This window comes from Podarcis tiliguerta, assembly GCF_965153285.1.
Source record: "Podarcis tiliguerta genome assembly, chromosome: 9".
Lineage (NCBI taxonomy): Eukaryota > Metazoa > Chordata > Lepidosauria > Squamata > Lacertidae > Podarcis > Podarcis tiliguerta.
Window position 1 is genome coordinate 50172068 of NC_139542.1, and position 20569 is coordinate 50192636.

Consider the following 20569-nt stretch of genomic DNA (forward strand, 5'->3'; position numbering starts at 1 on the left):
CTGACTTATTTGCATGGTAATGACTTAGATGAACCTAGTCATAGAACTGATTGAAGCAACATGTTGGAAGTAAAAAATAAAACATCAATGCCACAAATACTTGAATGACTTGTTTTGACCTGAAGGAATCTATCTACATAATTAATGAATATTTATATTCTTTATGAATTCTGGATTTGATTTAGTGGCTTATGATTAATTTTTTTAAATGTATGATATTTATCTGATGAACTTGAATTTGATTGTAGTAGCGTAACTGGATTAAAATCTATAGAATGAATTAAGAATTTGTATATAGTATGTGTTGGTTGGTTTTGTTTAAGTACAAAGGCATCTGGAATTGTGTAATATAAAGGTGTAATTGCATGACTGCATACTGGGGGTGGGGGTGGGAGTGATAGTGGGAAGAGATATTACTCTAGGAAGAGAGACGAGAAAGAAATGTGACAGGAACCCTCTCTATAGGCTTCTTATTCGACAGATTGCTTGAATGTCTAAATTGCCCATAATATATGAAAGGCTAACAAATAAGAGACAATGTATGCTCATTTCAATTAGACAGGACAAGGGAAGAAAACTAGAATTACTATAGTATAAACAATCTAATTAATGGCGACATCTAGTGGTGATGTGTAAACTCATCATGACTGCCGAAAACAAAACGTATTTTCAAGGCATGATGGCATGGTTTGGATGTGCATATGTCAGGCATTTATAGTTTAGTTTAAGTATAGTTTAACTGTAGATTCCCTTTTGTAGCTCAACCTGCATACTTTGCTTGGAGCAAGCCAAGATCTTAAACCAGTCTGAAGTTTGTTACAAACTTGGTAACATTCCATTTCTTGGTTCAGATATACTGGGAAACAGTGGTTAATGGAATACCTCCTGGATTGCAGGGCTGGGGGGAAGGAATGGCACAAGGATGCAACACATGGACACAAGTAGGCTGAACAAACTCTGCAGTAGAGTTAAACTGTCCTCTGCAGAAGAAATAGAAAATATACCAGCATCACTCCTCATGAAATGGGCTTAAGCACCACCAGGCAAGCCAAGTAAAAGTTTTTTTTTTTTTAATTGTTTCTAGCTTTGGGGCATCAAGTAACATTCTCTATTTCATTCTAATAAAAGAGGTAAGATTGGACCTAATTCTTCAGGGGTGATAGTACCACTTGGATGTGCTGCTAACATTTGTTCTATCGTGAAACTAATGGAATGGGGTAAACAATGCATGATGTTGAAGTGCTGTGATTATAAAAAGGTAAAGGACCCCTGACACTTAAGTCCAGCTCATCTCGCTTTACTGGCCGAGGCAGCCGACGTTTGTCCACAGACAGTTTTTCTGGGTCATGTGGCCAGCATGACTAAGCCGCTTCTGGTGAAACCAGAGCAGTGCACGGATTATAGCTCCTTTCAAAAATGAATAAATTTACCGGTAAATGCAGTGGCGGGTGGTGGTGGTGGTAAGACTGCGAGTTTCTTTGGTGTAGCAGCAGAGGGGTGAAGTATTTAATCTTTTCTCCACTGTGCCATTTTGCCAATCAAAAATGTAGATGTGTTTTTCCTTTCATGTGGCAAATAAAAGTCAGAGGAAAAGTTTTGAGTATATTCACATGCCCCACACATCACCAACTACCGTATGTGGGACCCTGCAGAGGTAGCATTATTTTACACATCTAGAACTCTTTTTGATAATGCTATCATTTGCCCTTAGAGTAGCCTAGAATAAGGTCCCCCAGTTTCCCACTGTGATCTTCCACATTTGTCAAAATAGTACCGGTATATAATTCCGTCAGTTGCAAGCAAACTCTGCATATGGTGCCTCCAGACTGTCAGTATGTTGTGGGAGGGATTCAAAAGCATAACAGAACTTGAGGACTATGCATTTACAGTGCATCAAATAGCTGTTGCCCTAGTGCAGAGGTTCCTAAATTGTGGCCTAAATTTCATTCAGGTTGTCCACAACATTTCTGTGGATTTGTGATAATACAGTGGTACTTCGGGTTACATATGCTTCAGGTTACATACGCTTCAGGTTACAGGTTCTGCTAACCCAGAAATAGTACCTCGGATTAAGAACTTTGCTTCAGGATGAGAACAGAAATCGTCTGGCAGCAGTGGGAGGCCCCATTAGCTAAAGTGGTGCTTCAGGTTAAGAACAGTTTCAGATTAAGAACGGACCTCTGGAACGAATTAAGTACATAACCAGAGGTACCACTGTACGTTCAAAATAGGGTATGTATGTACATTAACATTTTTAGACTATGGTTAGGGAATACTGTACATGAATGCACTAATTATACATGTTTTGATCGCAGGCAGATGCCCATTTTAGGCCCCAGTGATGTGCATCTAAGCTGTAACATCTAAACTGTAACATCTACCTGCCCTACCTCTCTCCTACCTGCAAGGAATGGAAATATGTATGAACTGCACAATTTTGAAAAGAACCAAATCTCCCCACTTCTGTATTTTCTGATGTGTATGACTGTTCGGATGGAAATCTGGCATTTCAGACATAGGACTTTATAAACCCTTCCCCTCTGTTCCAATAAAAGGGCTGCAGGAAGATGCATCATGAATCTCCAACCCCCCTTCCCCTTTTCTCTCTCTCTCATGCATGCCATGGTCCAGATGCTGTCACAATATTTTGGATGATCAGAAAGGAATAAACACCAGGAGAAATGGCATAATGCTAAATAACGGTATAATTCTAAATAACGTTTTGCTGCCTTTGTTTACTCAAGCTGCCTGCTGACAGACTCAGGATATGATTCCAGCTAGACAGTAGTAGATGATACCCATGTCCTCTCAGCATCAGACAAATGCATTGTGAATCAACACTGTGACAGAAGTACATTATTGTGCAAGTCAGACACACCTTTTCAGATTGCAGACACTGTAGCAAAAACGTAACTGGTAGATTTTGCTTATCTGTACATTATTGCACTTCCCCTTCAATGCAGCTGTTTTGGAATGCTGTTCTCCACAAGATGTATTTATATCTGGGAAGCGCAGCCCTTTGAAAAGCACTAGGAACAGAGCATGAGACAGAAGCAAAGCTGGAACAGCCTCTGGGAGCAGCTTAGTACTGCAAGACCTCCCTTCTTTCTCCTCCCCTCTTACACACACACACACACACACACACTTCCTAGAGGGAGATGGAGGACAATGTGCTGAAATGAAACGACACTGTGTGTTTGTGAAAGGGAGCGAGCACAGCTTGTGAGGAGGGAGGGACAGAGAGCCTTCTCTGGCTGTGCTTTTTCATGCGCTTTGTTAGCGGGGTACGTTGCCCCTGCCGTTTGTCTGCGGTTTCCAACCCTCAGCAACGTGAGCAACAACCGGAGCCAGAGCTGGTTATTATAGGGTAAGTCAGAAGGGATGAGGCTTAAGATGGGTATAAATGTATATGCATATTCTCAGCTCATGGGTCTCTGGCCGTTTGCTCATCCACCTACTGATATTCAGAGCAGTAAACTGGGCCTTAATGTGCACTAGCCTTATGCAGAATTAGGGAAGGGGGGGGGAAGCATTGTGTGGCCCCTCCTATGTTTCTGTTGTAGTGCCTTGTAAATGCTGCATTTCCAGATAGGGTTGTAAACACCCTAATACAGTGCAGAAGAAAATGAACACACTGGAAATACTAAAATGTAAATATGATATTTTAATAGTGCAATGGAAAAATAGCCTTCCCTCCATTGCATCTGTACAGTATTCTTAATGCTCTATTTTTATTATTATTTCAAATTGAATCTAAGGTGGGGCTATGCTACGTTTGGGGAAATGTTTACAGGGTGAGCCATCCCAACCAAGTACTGATTTAAAACCCTGTACGACCTAAGTGTAACAAGTGCAATGTGCTTGCCTGTCCGCAGGAGTAATTTTGAATGAAAGAGCTTAGCATGCTTTCTGGTGCTGTATTTCCATACCTTTTCCTGTACTTTAAAATTGTTGGGCTCCCTATATAGTACTACTGTCACAAAGTATATTATTACAGGGATATGATTTCAGGATCATTATCCGATCTCCAAGCAGTATATGCCTTATATAAGGAAGTGGCAGGCCCCAGATTTTCCTTTCAAATGTTCATTGGAAGAATTTGTCGATCATTAACTATATTATGAGTGAATGAATAGTCAAACTTGTACTTCACGGAAGAAAACAGCCTAGATTTTCATCTAAATAGTGACGTCGTGAAAACTCATTATGTATTACATTGGACATTATTGTATTTTAAGAAAAGAGACTTCTTTTTAAACTGTCACAAGATTTTATTTTTCAGAAGTCTGCATGCTAAAAAATAGTGATTCACTGGAAGGGGCATATCTACATGGCTTAAGAAACTGGTGATTGTCTCCCCTATTGCATGGATTTTTTTTTCTTTTAAAAAAACCAACCCATGGATTTGTTTCTTATAATATGTGAAGTGACTTCGTAGCAGGGGAGAGGAGGAGAACTTATAATTTTCAACTATTTATTCATTGATTTTATTAAATTTGTGTACTGTTCTTCATCCGTAGATCTTAGGGAAGTTCGCAACAGAAAAATACAAGACAAAAAAGAATACGTAATAAAAACAAGAACAAAAAACAACCAAATAATACCTCCTCTTCTCTATTCTCTCCCAAAACACTATTTCCTTTCCCAAGCCCATTTCATTTGGTAAAATCAGGGCTTTTTTCAGCTGGAACTCACTGGCCATAACCATCCCCAGGGCTTTTTTTCAGGGGGAGCTCCCAGGAACTCAGTTCCGCCACCTCTCAGGTGGATGCCATTGGCATTCTAAGAGAACCAGGAAGGTGTTCATGGTGAGTTCCGGCACCTATATTTCTAGAAAAATAGCACTGATAGCCCCTAGTAATAAATATAAATACAAAAAGGAGGTTTTCAGAAAAGTGGCTCTGGCTACAGGAATTTGCTGGTGTTTTCCCCCCAGTGAGGGGTGATGTGAAGAAATTAAACCTTTTCAATGCAGAACAACTCATGCAGTTCAAAAGAGGCATAAACAGAATCTAGCAATCACAGGACAGCTCTCCTGAAGTCTGCCCTCTTTCCTCTCTTTTTGCCAGAGTTCTACTAAGGGCAGTAACATATTAACAGTAAACACAAAGTTTAAGGTGTTCTGCAAATTTCCTTGACAGACTGAGTACTTTTTATCCTAGAAAGCCTGTTTAGGGGGGTGGAGATGGGGGTTATGGTGCTGTCTTTCTGCCTCTTGCTCACTTCTCAAAGTGGCCCTCCAGGAAAAAAAAACACCTCTTGCTGACTAGCGACATTCCTGCCTAATAGAAGTCCTATGTTATAAGTGATTCAGGGCAGGCTATAATACATGGCTTTTCACATGGTCAGCTTCCAAAGAGGCAGTATTAGCAGAACACTCTGTGGCCATGAATACATGGTATGCTCAATGCTTATATGTAGGGTCCAATTCAAATGTGAACCCCAGTCTCCTGTTACTGCCATAGGTAAGTAAGTACCCAGTGAGACACACACCAGTGTGGATTCAAGGTGGAACTTGTAGACACCTACGACTACAAACCTCTCTTAAATTTTAATATAATTTGATATCTGACTCCTGCACAGTGAAGCTGACATTAGGAAGAATGGGTGTTGGCAGAAGGGGACAAGAGCTGAAATCTTCACTACGTATGAGAAAATTGAATTAATTTGGCTTCTCTTTTCCCCCTCCCCCTTCTTTTCTTCCAGAAAAGGACTATCTAAAGGAGACGCAGACCGCTGTTTCCAAGGAAAGAGTGAGGATGGCCTTCCAGCACCTTTTACCAAAAGCGTGCAAGAAGCCATTGATAAATATACATTGTATGTGTTTATGTCTGACATTATTTGAATAACAACATAAGTATGTGTTAAAAGATTAAGATAAAATTGTGTGTATGTATACGTGTGTGTACATATATATATATGAAATTGATTTTGGAAATCACAGCTTTGCAGCATTTCTGGGGCAGCACCTGTCCTAGCCACATTATAGCATGGCAATTTGAAACTGGGGATTTCTAAAGTAGTTTGCAGTGTGGCATTCAGCTTTCAGTGGCGCGGGGGGGGGGGGGACTTGTAAGTTCTTTAGGGATAGTGCAGTTTCCTTTTATGAGCCCAAGTAGATGTTGGAATCCTAGTTAGCTTTTGGTATTGTGACTTGCGTTTTTTTGCTGAAATCATTATTCTTTAAGATTTTGTGGTGGGGAAAGAATGCTCAAGGTTACTTTAATTTAAGGAAAGAATAATGGACCAGAACAATGGTCTAAAAGGAGAGTAGTGCAAATCTTCTACACATGAAAGTGTTCATTTTGTTAGCAAGGTTTTGCAACAACCCCTTCCCCCCAACCTAGGAAACTAAGTGCAGTCAAACCTTGTTTCCCGAATGCCTCCGTTTTGGAATGTTTCGGCTCCCAAATGCTGAAAACCCAGAAGTAGCTGCTCTGGTTTTCGAATGATTTTCAGAAGCCAAACAGCTTCCGGGGAGTTTTTTTCTTTTTTCTCCATTGACTTTGCTGACCGACCTTTGATCTTCGGTTGTCGAACGTTTCGGAAGTTGAACAGTCTTCCAGAATGGATTACGTTCAACAACCAAGGTTTCACTGTACAAACGGGAATATTCCAAGAAGTTGTGCCTGAATATCAACAGCTGATTGTATAAAAAATTGCTGGCCTTTTGGCTTCACTCCTACTTTTCTTTTTCACCTGTATAAATGTGTGGCCTTGTATATGTCTGTCAATTAAGTATGTCTGTCAATGCACCAACAGAATCATAAAGAGTCTTGTGATTGTTAGAATGCAGTTCCCATCATCCCTAATCATTAGCCATGTTGGCTAAGGCTGTTGGAAATTGGAAGCTGGTCTGCAGGGCCACAGTTTTTCCATTCATGCCCTAATGCTAAACAGAGCTTCACCATTTTTTATGGGGAATTGCATATTTAAATTTTGCCAGTATATTTGAATGAGATATCTACCTTTTGTCCACAAGAGTCAATCAATGGCATTTTATATTTGGTAGCTACTATTGCTGCTCTTTAGGGCTTTCTGGGGTGGGGTGGGGAGTTAGTCTTTGTGGTGCCACAAAGTCCTTAATGAAACACAATTGCTTTCTTTCTTAATGAGCCATGATGCCATGACTTACTTTTGAAATTTCTTTCTATCCACAGTGTCTCTGTTTCATCACTTTCATCAAGCAGACGGACAACACCAACAGACTTGAATAATTCTTGGTCTGGGATTCAGAGTTGCACCACTGGCCCATCTACTGAAAGAAGCTCTGTTTACTCCTGGAGAGATGATGTATGTTAGCATTTATTAACAGGCTTTGTGTATCCTCTCCTGAAAAAAAATAATGAAGTCTTTATTTGCCTATATTATGTCCTGTCCTCCACTGCACTTAGCTGGAAATCAAGGTCAATTTTTATACTCAGCTACATTAGAAACTAGTTTTCCGCTTGGTGACTCTTGTTTACCTTCCTTACTGAACACTGTTTCTGCCTTGTGTGCTGTTTTCAGTGCTGTGATCTTGATCAGCCAGGTGCAGATATGGTTGATTTAGATCAGGGGTAGCTAATCCCTGACCCTCCAGATGTTGCTGGACATCCAAAGCCAGCATGGTCAGTGGTCTTAGAAGATGAGAGCTGTAGCCTTGAATACCATGGATTAGCGCTCTGTGATCTAAACCAATATTTTTTAATGCTCAGTCCCACTGCTACTTGTCTAGAAAAAGAGGTGCCAGAACTCACCATGAATTGTTCTCTTATAATGGCAATGGTGCCCACCTGAGAGGTGCTGGAACTGAGTTTCAGCAGAAAAAAGCCCTGCTCAGTGCTCTTCTATACTCTAAGTTCCAGTCTCTGAATAAAAACACTATTTAAAAGATGTGTGACTTTTCCTAAATAACTACAGTGACAGATATGTAATTTTATTGAGCTTCAAACATGTATAGAAATATTATTTGAAAATATTAACCTAAAATTCCCCAGGAATTTGATAAAGCTAATACACAAAGAGTTCATCAGCTGTTTTGGGATGTGGATGAAATGTTGTTTGAAGGCAAAGTGAGTTCCCAAACAGAGAGCCTAAAGGCAGAATGCAAGGATTGGACTAACAGATCACTTCACCTAAGGCAAGTCTATGCATGTGGATTAAATAATTTCTTTCTAGAAGCATTTTCACTCAAATATGCGCTTTATTTGCTTTTTATGTGTTGGCTTGAGTAGTGAGCATCTTGTGAGTTGATTAACTGCCCACCCTTTGAATGGAAGAACCTATATAGCTGCCCAGTAGAACGGCCAGATATTAGCTTAATAGCTTCCAGATGGGGTTTCCATGATTACTTCCCATTGATAAGTAATCCTAGATATTTAAATCTGAATACTTGATCAAGGGTGTGACCATCTAGAGTCCACCTGGACTTGGTAGTCCTCTTGCCAAATACAGTGACCTTGGTTTTTATTGTAGTTAATTTTTAGATGTTCTTTTTTACACAGCTGTCTGAATTTAACCAGCATCCTCCTAAGTCCGATTTTATTCTGAGATAACAAAACTACATCATTGGCATAGAGCAGAATTGACACTTTACTATTCCCAAGGGTGGGGGGAATTAGATTGGCATTAACTAACACTATTTAAAGTTCTGGCTTCCTATGCTACAGAGTGCTTTTCAAAAAAAGAATATTGGTTCAGTTGTGTTGCGTGTATCTGCATTTTCTTTTCACTTCATTAGCCAACCCTATATTTGTTCTTTTATCCAGGATTTTGGGAAAACAGCTTATTTTCCCAAAAGATGAGGGCTTTCAGCATTACCAGGGCAGAACTGCCAGCTCTGTTTACTCCAGGTCCTTACCTACCCTGAGTGAAATCACCAGCAGTATGAAAGAGTAAGTTTTTATTTTAATGCAGACATAATCCTATTTCTGTTTGGTTGACATTATTTTCTATTAAAATGCTCTAGTACACATTTTACATATTCCCAGAATATGAATGCAACTGCCTTAGCGAAATGAACAGCCATTATTTCTTAAGCTTTGATCTTTAATGCAAATCTCATACTGTGTATTATGCCATTTTCTTGGTTAAATAATACATTGGACAACTACTGGCAACATGAGACATTTGTCCTGGATATAGGTCTGCAAAGCAGTGCTCGGGCGCCTGTTGTAGGTGATTAGCAAAAGAATCCCATGGCTTCTCACAATTACAACATCCTCCTGTTTTTCTTCTGCCTGGAAAAATTCTGATTTCTTGACTGGGTTAAAGCCACTGGAAGACATCTCTGAAAAATTTGAGATAGTTGCTGTATTTCTAGCCTGTATTTTTTTGCTTTGTGACATTTTAAAAAAATGCTTTAATTGCTTACTTTTACTTTCCTATAAAAAGATTAGTGTACATTTTATTTTTGCACCTTTCCCCCCTTCTGTGTTAAAATTACTGTCTTTAGGTTATGCATCTCCGGCTCTAAACTGATTCCTGCAGCTTTTCCAGTGCAGAAGGCATTCAGCTCTGAATTACCAGAAATTTCTTTAGCGAAATCACCTGTATATTCATTCTTGGAAGAAGAAATCTATGATGCAGAAGGAAAAATTGAAGAGTATCTTGCATTCGACAACAAGGAACTGTAAATGTTTGATTTTTAATGGATTGTAATGCACTTTGAAAAGAACCAGATTTACCTCTAAGAACTGCTTCATTTATTATAGAATGGCAAATACTATCATGTCAGACTGTACACCACATTAGTCATGTGTTTAAACTAGTGTACTTAACCTGCCTGCTGTTTATTTTGGTTACAAAAGAAAAATCCCTAGGTCTCCAATCAGCTGTGGACTTCCAATCCAGATTGTACCATTCCACCAATTTGCAGCTGAAAATGGTCCCTACCAGGCTGCTGTTGGATACAAAGTTGCTGTTTGCAATAAACAAATTTCAGATGCCCCCCCCCCAAAAAAAAAGCCAGGAAAGAGCAATTATCAGGAGAAAACCCATGCGGAGCCCCCAGTCTGGATCTGAAGCACATTCCAAATCTGCCTTTTCTCCAAATAGAAACAGTCACATTAATAATAATTCTATTATTTATACCCCTCCCATCTGGCTGGGTTTCCACAGCCACTGCGAGCAGCTTCCAACAGAACACTAAAAAGAGAATAAAACTTCAAACATTAAAAACTTCCCTAAACATCAAGCACACATGTGCCTTCTGTCGCAGTGGGTTTGACTAGATGACCCTTGAGAGTCCCTTCCAACTCTACAATTCTATGATTGTATGAGTAGTTTATGATCAAATAATAGGGGGTTGGGGCTAATCTGTATGACCCAGTGGATAGAAACACATTTGACATGAGCATAGATCCATGCTTTTTCATGTATATGTTGTAGACATGTCATAGGTTTTTTTATATAACATAGTAAGCATTCCTAAATCCCTGTAGAATTTGAATATTACATAATTAATGCTCATTGTTTGGCAGATTTGAAGTAGCACTGTCCCGCCTTTTTTATATAACAGGATTGTGTAAATAGAAGTAGACTGTTTTTTTTATTAATAGTTAGTAGTGCTTGGTAATAAAGATTCAATTTGCTTCAATCATTAGTGATGATGAAAAGTTGGAGCAAAAGATATATCAACTTGCCCAAAAGAGGGTTAAACATGGCATTCCTCCTATTTCCCCCAATGCCTGTATCAAAGATGCTGTGGTTGCAGAAGTTTTCGATCACGTCTGGAAGAATGTAATTCAAGTACTGGAAGAATTAATAAGGAAACACTGGGAATCATCTCTCACAGGTAACTGGAATGTTTATGGAAAAGCCATTTGTGAAAACATTCTTTAAAATGGATGCTTTATATTATCTCTGTGGTTCCAGGAGTTCCAACACATTGTAAATATGATTTAGAAATGTATTGTTATGAATTGTGGTGGTGGGAGGGACTGGGGGAGTTGACTGTATGCCGAGACCCTCATAACCCCTGGATGCAGAAAGTGGTAAAATATAAACCAGGCTAGCTTCTTGTTGGGAGTCAGGTGGCGCTGTGGGTTAAACCACAGAGCCTAGGACTTGCTGATCAGAAGGTCGGCAGTTCGAATCTCCGCGATGGGGTGAGCTCCCGTTGCTTGGTCCCTGCTCCTGCCAACCTGGCAGTTCGAAAGCACATCAAAGTGCAAGTAGATAAATAGGTACCACTCCGGCGGGAAGGTAAACAGTGTTTCTGTGCACTGCTCTGGTTCGCCAGAAGCGGCTTTGTCATGCTGGCCACATGACCCGGAAGCTGTCTGCAGACAAACGACGGCTCCCTCGGCCTATAGAGTGAGATGAGCGCACAACCCCAGAGTTGGTCACGACTGGACCTAATGGTCAGGGGTACCTTTACCTTTTTAGCTTCTTGTTGAAGTGATAGCCTGGGTGATGGGCCATTAAGGGAAGAAAGGAAGTGTTTGAATCTGAAGCTGTGGATATGGAGGAAGCAAGGCTTCTTGGGGATGTTAATGCTGTGAACCCTCCATTGTAGACTCGGGTTGTATATACAGTGGTACCTTAGTTTAAGAACAACTTAGTTTATGAAGAACTTGGATTAAGAACTCTGCAGACCCAGAAGTAGGTGTTTTGGTTTGTGAACTTTGCCTTGGAAGCACAACATGTTCCGCTTCCTGTTGAGTGTGTTCCATTTGAAAATTGAGTCCCCTGCTGCTATGGGAAAGTACTCCTCGGTTTAAGAATGCTTTGGTTTAAGAATGGACTTCCAGAAGGGATTAAGTTCGTGAACCAAGGTACCACTGTATTTGTAAATAAACCACATAGCAATCTCCTCTGTGTCTCATTCACAAAAGAAACACGAATCCAGGGTAAGCACCTGGAAGTCCTGGACTCTCACACTGCTCAGAGGCTGGGGGTGGTGTGCAGCAGTAGAGATGGTCTGTGCTAACATATCCATATGTATGGTATCATATATATCTATTGGTCTTCATGGCCCAGTTCACATATGATACTGGGGGCCATGATGTGTGTTAACTATGGTTTGTGCACATGTGATTGGGCATGTGTAATATGGGCCTATGGTTAGCACTGACTCCTGAGATGAGAGTGAAATGGTAAGAGGAACATATATTCCTAAGGCTTGCTTTGATTTCCAAACTATGGTTTGGAGGCAGCCAGCATTATTTGTGCATAAAGTTGTTACATATTCACCAGTTTACTATGCTAAAGCAAACGTTTACATTAATGTCTGATTGAAATTTGGGTGGTTTTTTTGGTTTTTTTAATGATGAACTAGAGAATGATAAACAGATGGAGAAATTGAAAGCTACTGGAAACAAGTTACCACATCTATCCATTTCCCGTGTTGCAATGGATACATCAAGTGTACCCCCATCAAGAGGGTCAGAGGCTCGAGGCACATCTCTTGGTTTGCATTTTGTCCCATCACAGGTAAAATATCTTCCAACTAGCTGGCATTAGTCGGCATATGAAATCCTATTTTCTTTTTTATCAGCAGCACACAACTTCTCCAGTCCCCAGGCCCTGTGTGAGGTTTTCCTCTCCATTCCTTCTATCTCGGTGGCCGGTGACCATGCCCAGCCAAGGTCTCTAGCATGCCAGCCACACTTCAACACACACCTCTGCTGTCCTTAAGATGTTGTATGCAGTGCTGCTTTTTTTTTTTAAGGAAAAAGGTGCCGCCGCTCACCATGAAGTTGTTACAGTAAGTCACAACTAAGTACCACACTATAAACATTTGGGGCAGGGGGGAGGGAAGGTGCTGGTACTGTGTACCCAGAAGAAAAGCACTGGTTGTATGACATATACTGATTTTCAGCATTCCACAACTGGCCTTTTGTTTTTAGCCTTTGGGCTTCCTGACAGGCAGCAGCTGTTTTTTAGATGTGTGCATACATGTGTTTATTTTGTGTGTATACAGAAACACAATCAAGACAACCCTCTGGTTCTGCTTAGCACTCTTCCTTGACACAATGCATTGCAGTCCTTGAGCCACACAGCTAAAAAAAAAAAAAAGTGAATTCCTATCATATGTATTTAGTAATGCTGAAGGCTCCAGTTTTCACCTTCTGCACATAGCCTGTGGCCAACTCTCATAACCATGTATTAAAGAGGCCTATTGCATCTGTTGCTCATGGCTAGTTCCCATATTTCCATTCAGGGCCACTGATGCTGGCACAGAAAGTACTCATGAGAGCCAGTGTGGTGTAGTGGTTAAGAGCGGTAGTCACGTAATCTGGGTAACCGGGTTCGCGTCTCCGCTCCTCCACATGCAGCTGCTGGGTGACCTTGGGCCAGTCACACTTCTTTGAAGTCTCTCAGCCCCACTCACCTCACAGAGTGTTTGTTGTGGGGGAGGAAGGGAAAGGAGAATGTTGGCCACTTTGAGACTCCTTAAAGGGAGTGAAAGGCGGGATATCAAATCCAAACTCCTCCTCTTCTTCTTCTTCTTCTTCTTCTTCTTCTTCTTCTTCTTCTTCTTCATGTAATCAAGATGCAAGCATTTAAAATGATGCAAGAAATTTTTGCAGCAGTTGCTATAAAAGGTTGATATTTAATTAAACACCCACTCCTGTTAACATCTCTCTCTCTCTCTACACTAATCATTATTCTTATTATTGATTGCAACATGTACAAGATAACTCACGTGTTACTTGTGGCCTGTACAGTGGTACCTCTGGTTATGAACTTAATTTGTTCTGGAGGTCTGTTCTCAACTCGAAACCGCTGTGTGTGCACCTCTGGCGCGCGACTTCCGCTCGCATCCTGGGCAAAGGTTGCAACCAGGAGCATCTACTTCCAGGTTAGTGGAGCTTGTAGCCCGAAGCGTGCATAAGGAGGACAGTTCGTAACCAGAGGTATTACTGTAGATATGTCTCAACAAAATTACACTAGTAGTTGTTATTATTTATAATAAGACCTGTCCTGTAGGGTAATTCTGTGTTATTGTGTAAAAAGAGATAGGGATAAGTATAGGATTGGCATCCGTTTCTTCTTCATGTTTTCATACATGCTTTTTGCATAGGGTGAAATGTTCTTCAGCATCTGCATTAGGTAACTTTGCACATCTTCACCCACAATGTTGCACATGTTTTAGGCCTTCAGACATATTGATAAATTACCTCAAAAACATTAAGTGATTTGCTTCTGTTGCTTTCTTTAGATCCATCGGTTTCCCAGCAATTTACACAGCGCTTTAAATGGTGTCATGACAATCCAAGCTAAGCCACTGCAACAGAGGCACTCTGGGCTAACAGAAAAGATACAGTATGTGTTGCAAAGACTTATGAGATCACATTTCACTCTCACAGTGCATGCTATATTTTTCAATCTATACCTCAACATATGGCTCTATGAAGCCTTTCTGAAGTCAACATTTCAATTTTATGTTATGTGTTTTAATTTTGGGCCTTGGTTAAATTATTTTATTTCAAATATAAAGTATAATTAAAGCTGCGTATTCTCTTCTGCGGGGGAAAGGGCTTTGGGGGCGGGCTGCAGAAGGGTTGAATCTTGTATAAGTGGCAACTGCATTTGCTGAAATTGCTCTTTTTCAGGAATGAGCAGGAAGACAAGCCGCAAGTGGGTTCCAGTGTTAACTCAGCACGAAATCGGCTGGGGCGAATTCCTGACAGTAGTGTTCTCTCATGTTCCCGAGTATTGCTTGGATCCTCTAGAAAAACAGCAGGCCACCGTAGGCTACCGTCAATAGCTACAGATCCTCTGCGCTCAAAGACCCCCAATGTTTACAGCGATGAAGTCCTTAGGGGGACAAAACTGTGAGGCTTCATTTGTATTCTTCACTTTCATGACCCTAGTGACATATTAAGCTCAAGCATGGGAGTTAGTTAGGGTGTGTTTCACCACCCTGTGGTTGCATCTCAGAAACAGGCACTGAGACCAACCCTCTTTTATTTCTGTTCCCTCCTACACATTTTGAGGTTAGCTTTGAAATTCTGTGCACAGTGGCTGGTGAAACCACAGAAACTAGATTCAGGTACATAGCTGTGTTGGTCTGATGCAGACAAAATAAATAAATAAAATGCCCAGTAGCACCTTAGAGACCAACTTTTGAAGAAGTGTGCATGCACACGAAAGCTTATACCCTGAACAAACTTAGTTGGTCTCTAAGGTGCTACTGGACAATTTATTTATTTTTTATTTCCACAGAAACTAGATTCAGGTCTGAGGGGCAACTTTCAGGTTGCAGAATTCAGCCATTCTTGGCACTGAATTTGAATTTGACTTGACGTAGGTTTTAATTTATTTTTAAGCTTGCAGCCCAGTTGTGTGTGCACTAAAAACTAATGGCCAGATCTTTGAAATGGTTCCATTTGACAATTAAGGGGGAAATAGCATGTACAGTCAATGGGAAACGTGAGCAGTGGTATGACTTTGGCATCAACACATTTTTGGAGAATATCATATTTTAAAGAGATGTGTTGTTTCCCACAAAGAACATAATCCTATATCTCTCTAATTAACAGGAATTCTGTTGTTGTTGTTGTTGTTGGAATTGTAGACTTGGAAAGGACCCAATGGTTATCTAGTCCAATCCCCTGCAACGCAGGAATCTCAGCTAAAGCATCCATGACAGATGGCCATCCAACCTCTGCTTAAAAACCTCCAAGGAAGGAGAGTCCACAACCTCCTGGGGGAGACTGTTCCACTGTCAAACAGCTCTTACTGTCAGAAAGTTTTTTTATATGTTGAGTCAGAATCTCCTTTCTTGTAACTTGAAGCCATTGGTTCAAGCCCTACCCTCCAAATCAGGAGAAAACAAGCATGCTCCCTCTTCCATGTGACAGCCCTTAAGATATTTGAGGATGGCTATCATATCTCTTCTCAGTCTCCTCTTTTCCAAGCTAAACATACCCAGCTCCTTCAAGCTCTCTTCGTAAGGCTTGGTTTCCAGACCCTTGATCACCCTTGATAATTAAGAATAGTTCCTGCAGTGACGGAAGGAAGTGAAATACATATAATCTCATGTATCCTTATTGTTGGCCCACAGATGTACTGCCTTAGATCGCTTGTCCTCTCCACTTCTGCCTACAGCCCGGAACAAGCTGCCACCGATTACATCAGATGCCGTTGAGCAATATCTTTCCGTTCCTGGATCGCAGCTAGGCTTTGTAAGAGAGTGTGTGTGTGTCATTCTTTGTTTTATACCATTAGCAATTCAGTTGAGAATTTAATAGTTTTGTCATTAGAGCACTTTAAATCCTAGAGAAAATCAAGCAAGTACAATTGTTAGTTGCTGGACTTGCAAATGATAAAATTAGGTTCCATTCTCCTTCCATCTATGAAGCTTGCTGAGTGGCCTTGTAAAAATCATGCTCTCTCATTCTAACTTACAACTTGTACATGAAATCAGCATGACGTAATAACTTTTAATAGTTTCAGCAAAATGTATTTTTCTGTAACTTTTCAAGGATCTTTATTCAATTTGTTGCTCCACTGACACTTATCCATATTGCTTCATTTGTTGCACATAGTTACTGCATGATAGTTTGTTTTGTGTTTTAATTGCTTCACTTTTGCACCATATGCTTGTTCTTTGTTGGCAACTTAGTTAACAGTGTTGTTTAAACAGCTACCCATTTTCCTGCTGGGAAATATCTAGCTTGCATTCCCTGAATTGGAACTACATTGCCAAATATTACAATGTAGTTTAAGCACTATGGATATGAATTGTCAAAGTAAGTCATAGCAGCCTTAGCATAAGTCAAGCAAACAGCTGTTCCAACCTTGTGAATGGCAAACTAAGGCCAGAAAAAAAGATGGAATTGTTTACTTTTCAACCTCACCACCGATTGAAAAAATAACAAAAACTGCGGGAAGGAGAAGACCCTTGCTACCTTCTCTGGGGCCAGTCACCCCACTTCTGCTTCCAGAGTTAGATGCAGACAGGAGCTGCAGATCCTTCCTAGCCTTTTTAATTCTGCTTGTATCTGTCTCTTCTAATCCATTTTAAACCCAATTGAAAAAGCCTAAGTAAATAGTTTTAGAAGCTCTTTTCTCAGTGTTTTGTGACTAATGGACAAATTAGCTTTTGGGAAGACAAAAAATAATCAGTTGAAAAGCAAAAGCATACTTCTGCTAATAATAATTCACACTTTTCCCAGTGATGGACTTGCTTCTTTTTCTCAACCCTACCCCAAACATTTTCCAGCATAAAGGAAGGTATCCTCATAGCAGAATTTCCAGCGCGGTACCTGATGGTGCAGAACGGCGGCCACTTAGAGAGCGAACTGTCATAATAGATCAGTTTTCAAGACCCAATACTACTCACACATTTCGGGTAGGTATTTGAAAGCTTTTGAGACTCTTAATAAGAAACTGGAATTGAAATGGGGGGTGGGAATGCCACTCTTTTGTTCCCTGTTAAACTGTATTAGATTATTCCTATGTGCTTAGTTGTATGCAGTCTTGCAATTCTGGGAGGAATTATTTCCTGCCTTCCAGATACCATTCCTTTAATACAAATAAAAGTCTTCATATTCTCATGCTTTGTAGCCCTAACCATGCATAACAGAGTTTTTAGCTGACTTGCGGTTACTCTACACTTTGGGACAACCCTGTTTTACAGGTGCTTAATTTTTTTAAAGAAAAAAAGAAAGGACACCCCCCCAAAAACCACACACACCCCAGCCTCATAAGAAATGACACCAGATGTTGAGAAGCTGTGGTGTGCATGTGTGTGGAATGAACACCCTGTTTTGTGGTGTTGGGGGTGGGAGAATGATCCAAAGCCAGAATATCCCACTTGCAAAGATTTGAATGCTTGCTCACTGTTTAACCACATTATTGCCTTTAGTGCTGAACAGGAAAGTGGAATTAGTATTGGACATTTTTCAATGCTCCTTGTGGAATAGTTACATCTTCATAGCTCTTTTTCATGTCATGGGCTATATGCACGCTATATCTTTAACAGACATTCAAAGCACATTCCCCCTCAAATAATTCTGGGCTCTCTGGTTTGCTAAGGGTTGTTGGGAATTGTTTATCGGTGGCGGTATACAACAGGGCTCATAATTCTTTGAGGGAAAGAATGTACTCCAAATGAGCTTTAATAAAGTATGTACACAGGTATAGTTTGCCCTTGACTTGTTGGGGGGCGGGGCAGGCGGGCGAATGCTATAAAGGGTAAACATCTGTTTTTCTCTTTCAGTCAGATACACCTCATAAAATATCATTGACTCCTATGGATTTTGCTAATCAAATGTGGACAGGTCATGGGGTATTGATAGGTAAGACCTCTGTTTTATTAAAGAAAATAAGATTGTAGCACAAGATGCCAATCCCCTCAGAACTGAGATTCTCAGTTTCAGCATATTAGCATTTGTGGGACAATGGTGTAAAATGAGCAATAAGCATTGTTCTTTACATCACAAGTTGAGCCCAAAAAACAAATGCTGTAAACCATTTTATACTAGTTTGCCTCTATATGAAAGAGGTGCAGCAGCAGGCAAAATTTAATGGAGCAGCAAGGATGGAGAACCGGTGGATGTTGTTGGACTACAACTCCCACAATCCTCATCCATTGGCTATGCCGGCTGGGGGTGAATGAGGTTCCAAGGAATAGAAATTAGTATAAATCCAGTAAATAAGGGACAGGGAACATGTGGTCCCTCCAGATGTTGTTAGATTCTAACAGCATCTGGAAGGACCACATGTTCCCTTTCTCTTCTTTACTGGATTTATACTAATTTCTATTCCTTGATACAATCAAGGATTTTTTATCAATTGGCCATAGACTTTCAATAAATTGGTCAGTTTTTGCTGGGCAGCTATTCACTTAGTGTTCACTACTGCGGCCTGAGTAAACCCCATTATTCAGTTGGAGCCCCAAGTGAAGATATTTAGAGTGGCTCTTTTCAAGAGTTTGTAACTATACCTAATTCATCTAAGACTAAGTCACTGGTTCTTGTACAGCTGTAGTATTAGCAGAGAGCCAGCAGAGGGCTACCTTTCCACTGGAAAGCACCAATGATAAGCAGTCCTTTTCTCCTGCCACAGAAATTGGGTGTTGCTATTTTAAGATCTTATAAACTCATCATGTGTACGTGTAGCATGACTGTTCATACCAGGTTACAATACCTCCTAGCCCAAGCATATTCTCCAGAACTGTTCTGTTTGTGAAATACACGAGAAATGGAAACTCTTCTTCAGTGTAAAAAGTAAATGAAAAACAATCCTTCTTTAACTTTGGTGATGTAGTGAAAGGTGCTTGCAGAAAAACACACACTTTTTTTTGCTGTATTGAAGTTCGCCATCAGTTCATGTTGTCTACCTATCTATTAAACGGAAACTAATGTATTTTCTTTTGCACTTGTACAGAATACTTTTAATAACAAAATATCCCCAGAGGTATTCTACTTCCTGCTGCCCATGATTATCCTTGTAGGGTAGTGAATTTTGATAAAACCTCTCAAGCAAGGTCTAGGAACAGAGGGAACTCAGTCCACAGGCAGAAATTCTGAGAACTAGAAAGGACACTGGGTAAGTTGCTAAGAGACAGAAAGTGGGTAGACATAGGCAGCAGGCTCACTAGAACCTGAGTTAAGGTTCATTAAAAGCCCGTGAGAAAGGGCAATGGCGGGGGCAGAGGATAGCTGGTGAGAGAGCAGTCTGGTGGAGTGGGGGATTTGAGATTGCAAGTGGAAGTAGCTGCATGTTGGCAAGAAGCAGAAACAGTGCTCTGGCTAGGCAGGCAGACTGAGTTGAGCTGCAGGTGATGCTAAATTAGAAAAAGGGTTTTAGTGTTAAAAAATAATAACGAGCATGGTTTTAATGGGATCCACAGCAATCAGGAAGACACGGTTTAATCCTTCCTTAGAAAGATCCCACACCAATTTGACAGTAGACTGAAATGTAATCATGTGAATGAGGCAGAAACTTGAAGGACTGGGGATTGCAGGAGATGTGGAATCGAGAAAACAAGTGGCTTAGGAAGAAGGCAGTGCCAACACTAGAGAAATCCCTTTGGCAAGGATCAGGAAGGGTGTGGATCAGGTAGTTATCATTAGGAAATTGGAATTCGGCAAGGTGATTGAAGTCAACCTGACTGATGACCTCACCTAGGGTATTACTTGTCAGGCTGGCAAGCCTCTTCTTTCTCCCCTTTGCAACACTGGACTTATCCCCAATGAGGGTTAATAGAGAGATTGCTCTTGCTACTACCTGAGGCATTCACAAAGTAAAGGAAGGATTGAACTCTGATTAATAAGAATACACACAGAGGCTTGAACCAGCAAGACTCTGGGAAGGGTGCGTATAGTGTTCTCTCTCTGTGTCTTTTTACCCCTCGGCCCAGGTTGTTTTATTCACCAAAGAACTTTTTACAGAGTATTCATAAGAACCAATCAGATTTCTTCTGAGCATTTCAACAGACCCCACATGGGGACAAAGTTAGATCAAAAGAAATTCTTTTAACGACAAAGACTACTACTCTGAGCATGCATATTTTATTTAATCTGAGAGTAAATAAAAGAGGACTAGAGAAACTCTGGAGATCACAAACAGGAGTAAACAGGAGAGGATGGAAGGATGGCAAGGAGATAGGCATCTTTATCACCTTCCT

The 20569-nt window shown here is 40.6% G+C and overlaps 1 protein-coding gene across 3 annotated transcripts in view; it reads left to right on the forward strand.

Annotated features, from left to right (window-relative positions):
- The window catches only part of FAM149A (family with sequence similarity 149 member A), a 37118-nt gene that overhangs the window by 13192 nt on the left and 3357 nt on the right, over window positions 1-20569 (forward strand). The window contains exons 1-13 of one of the 3 annotated variants that reach the window (XM_083458199.1): window positions 2824-3367; window positions 5707-5817; window positions 7161-7293; window positions 7980-8122; window positions 8751-8876; window positions 9437-9613; window positions 10587-10777; window positions 12263-12417; window positions 14150-14253; window positions 14544-14765; window positions 15998-16118; window positions 17159-17287; window positions 18158-18236. In XM_083458199.1, the coding sequence (XP_083314325.1) occupies window positions 3267-3367; window positions 5707-5817; window positions 7161-7293; window positions 7980-8122; window positions 8751-8876; window positions 9437-9613; window positions 10587-10777; window positions 12263-12417; window positions 14150-14253; window positions 14544-14765; window positions 15998-16118; window positions 17159-17287; window positions 18158-18236 (1792 nt within the window). In that variant the 5' untranslated portion in view covers window positions 2824-3266. Of the gene's footprint in view, window positions 1-2823; window positions 3368-5706; window positions 5818-7160; window positions 7294-7979; window positions 8123-8750; window positions 8877-9436; window positions 9614-10586; window positions 10778-12262; window positions 12418-14149; window positions 14254-14543; window positions 14766-15997; window positions 16119-17158; window positions 17288-18157; window positions 18237-20569 lie in introns of those variants that run through there. The other 2 variants (XM_083458197.1, XM_083458198.1) reach the window with 2 other exon arrangements.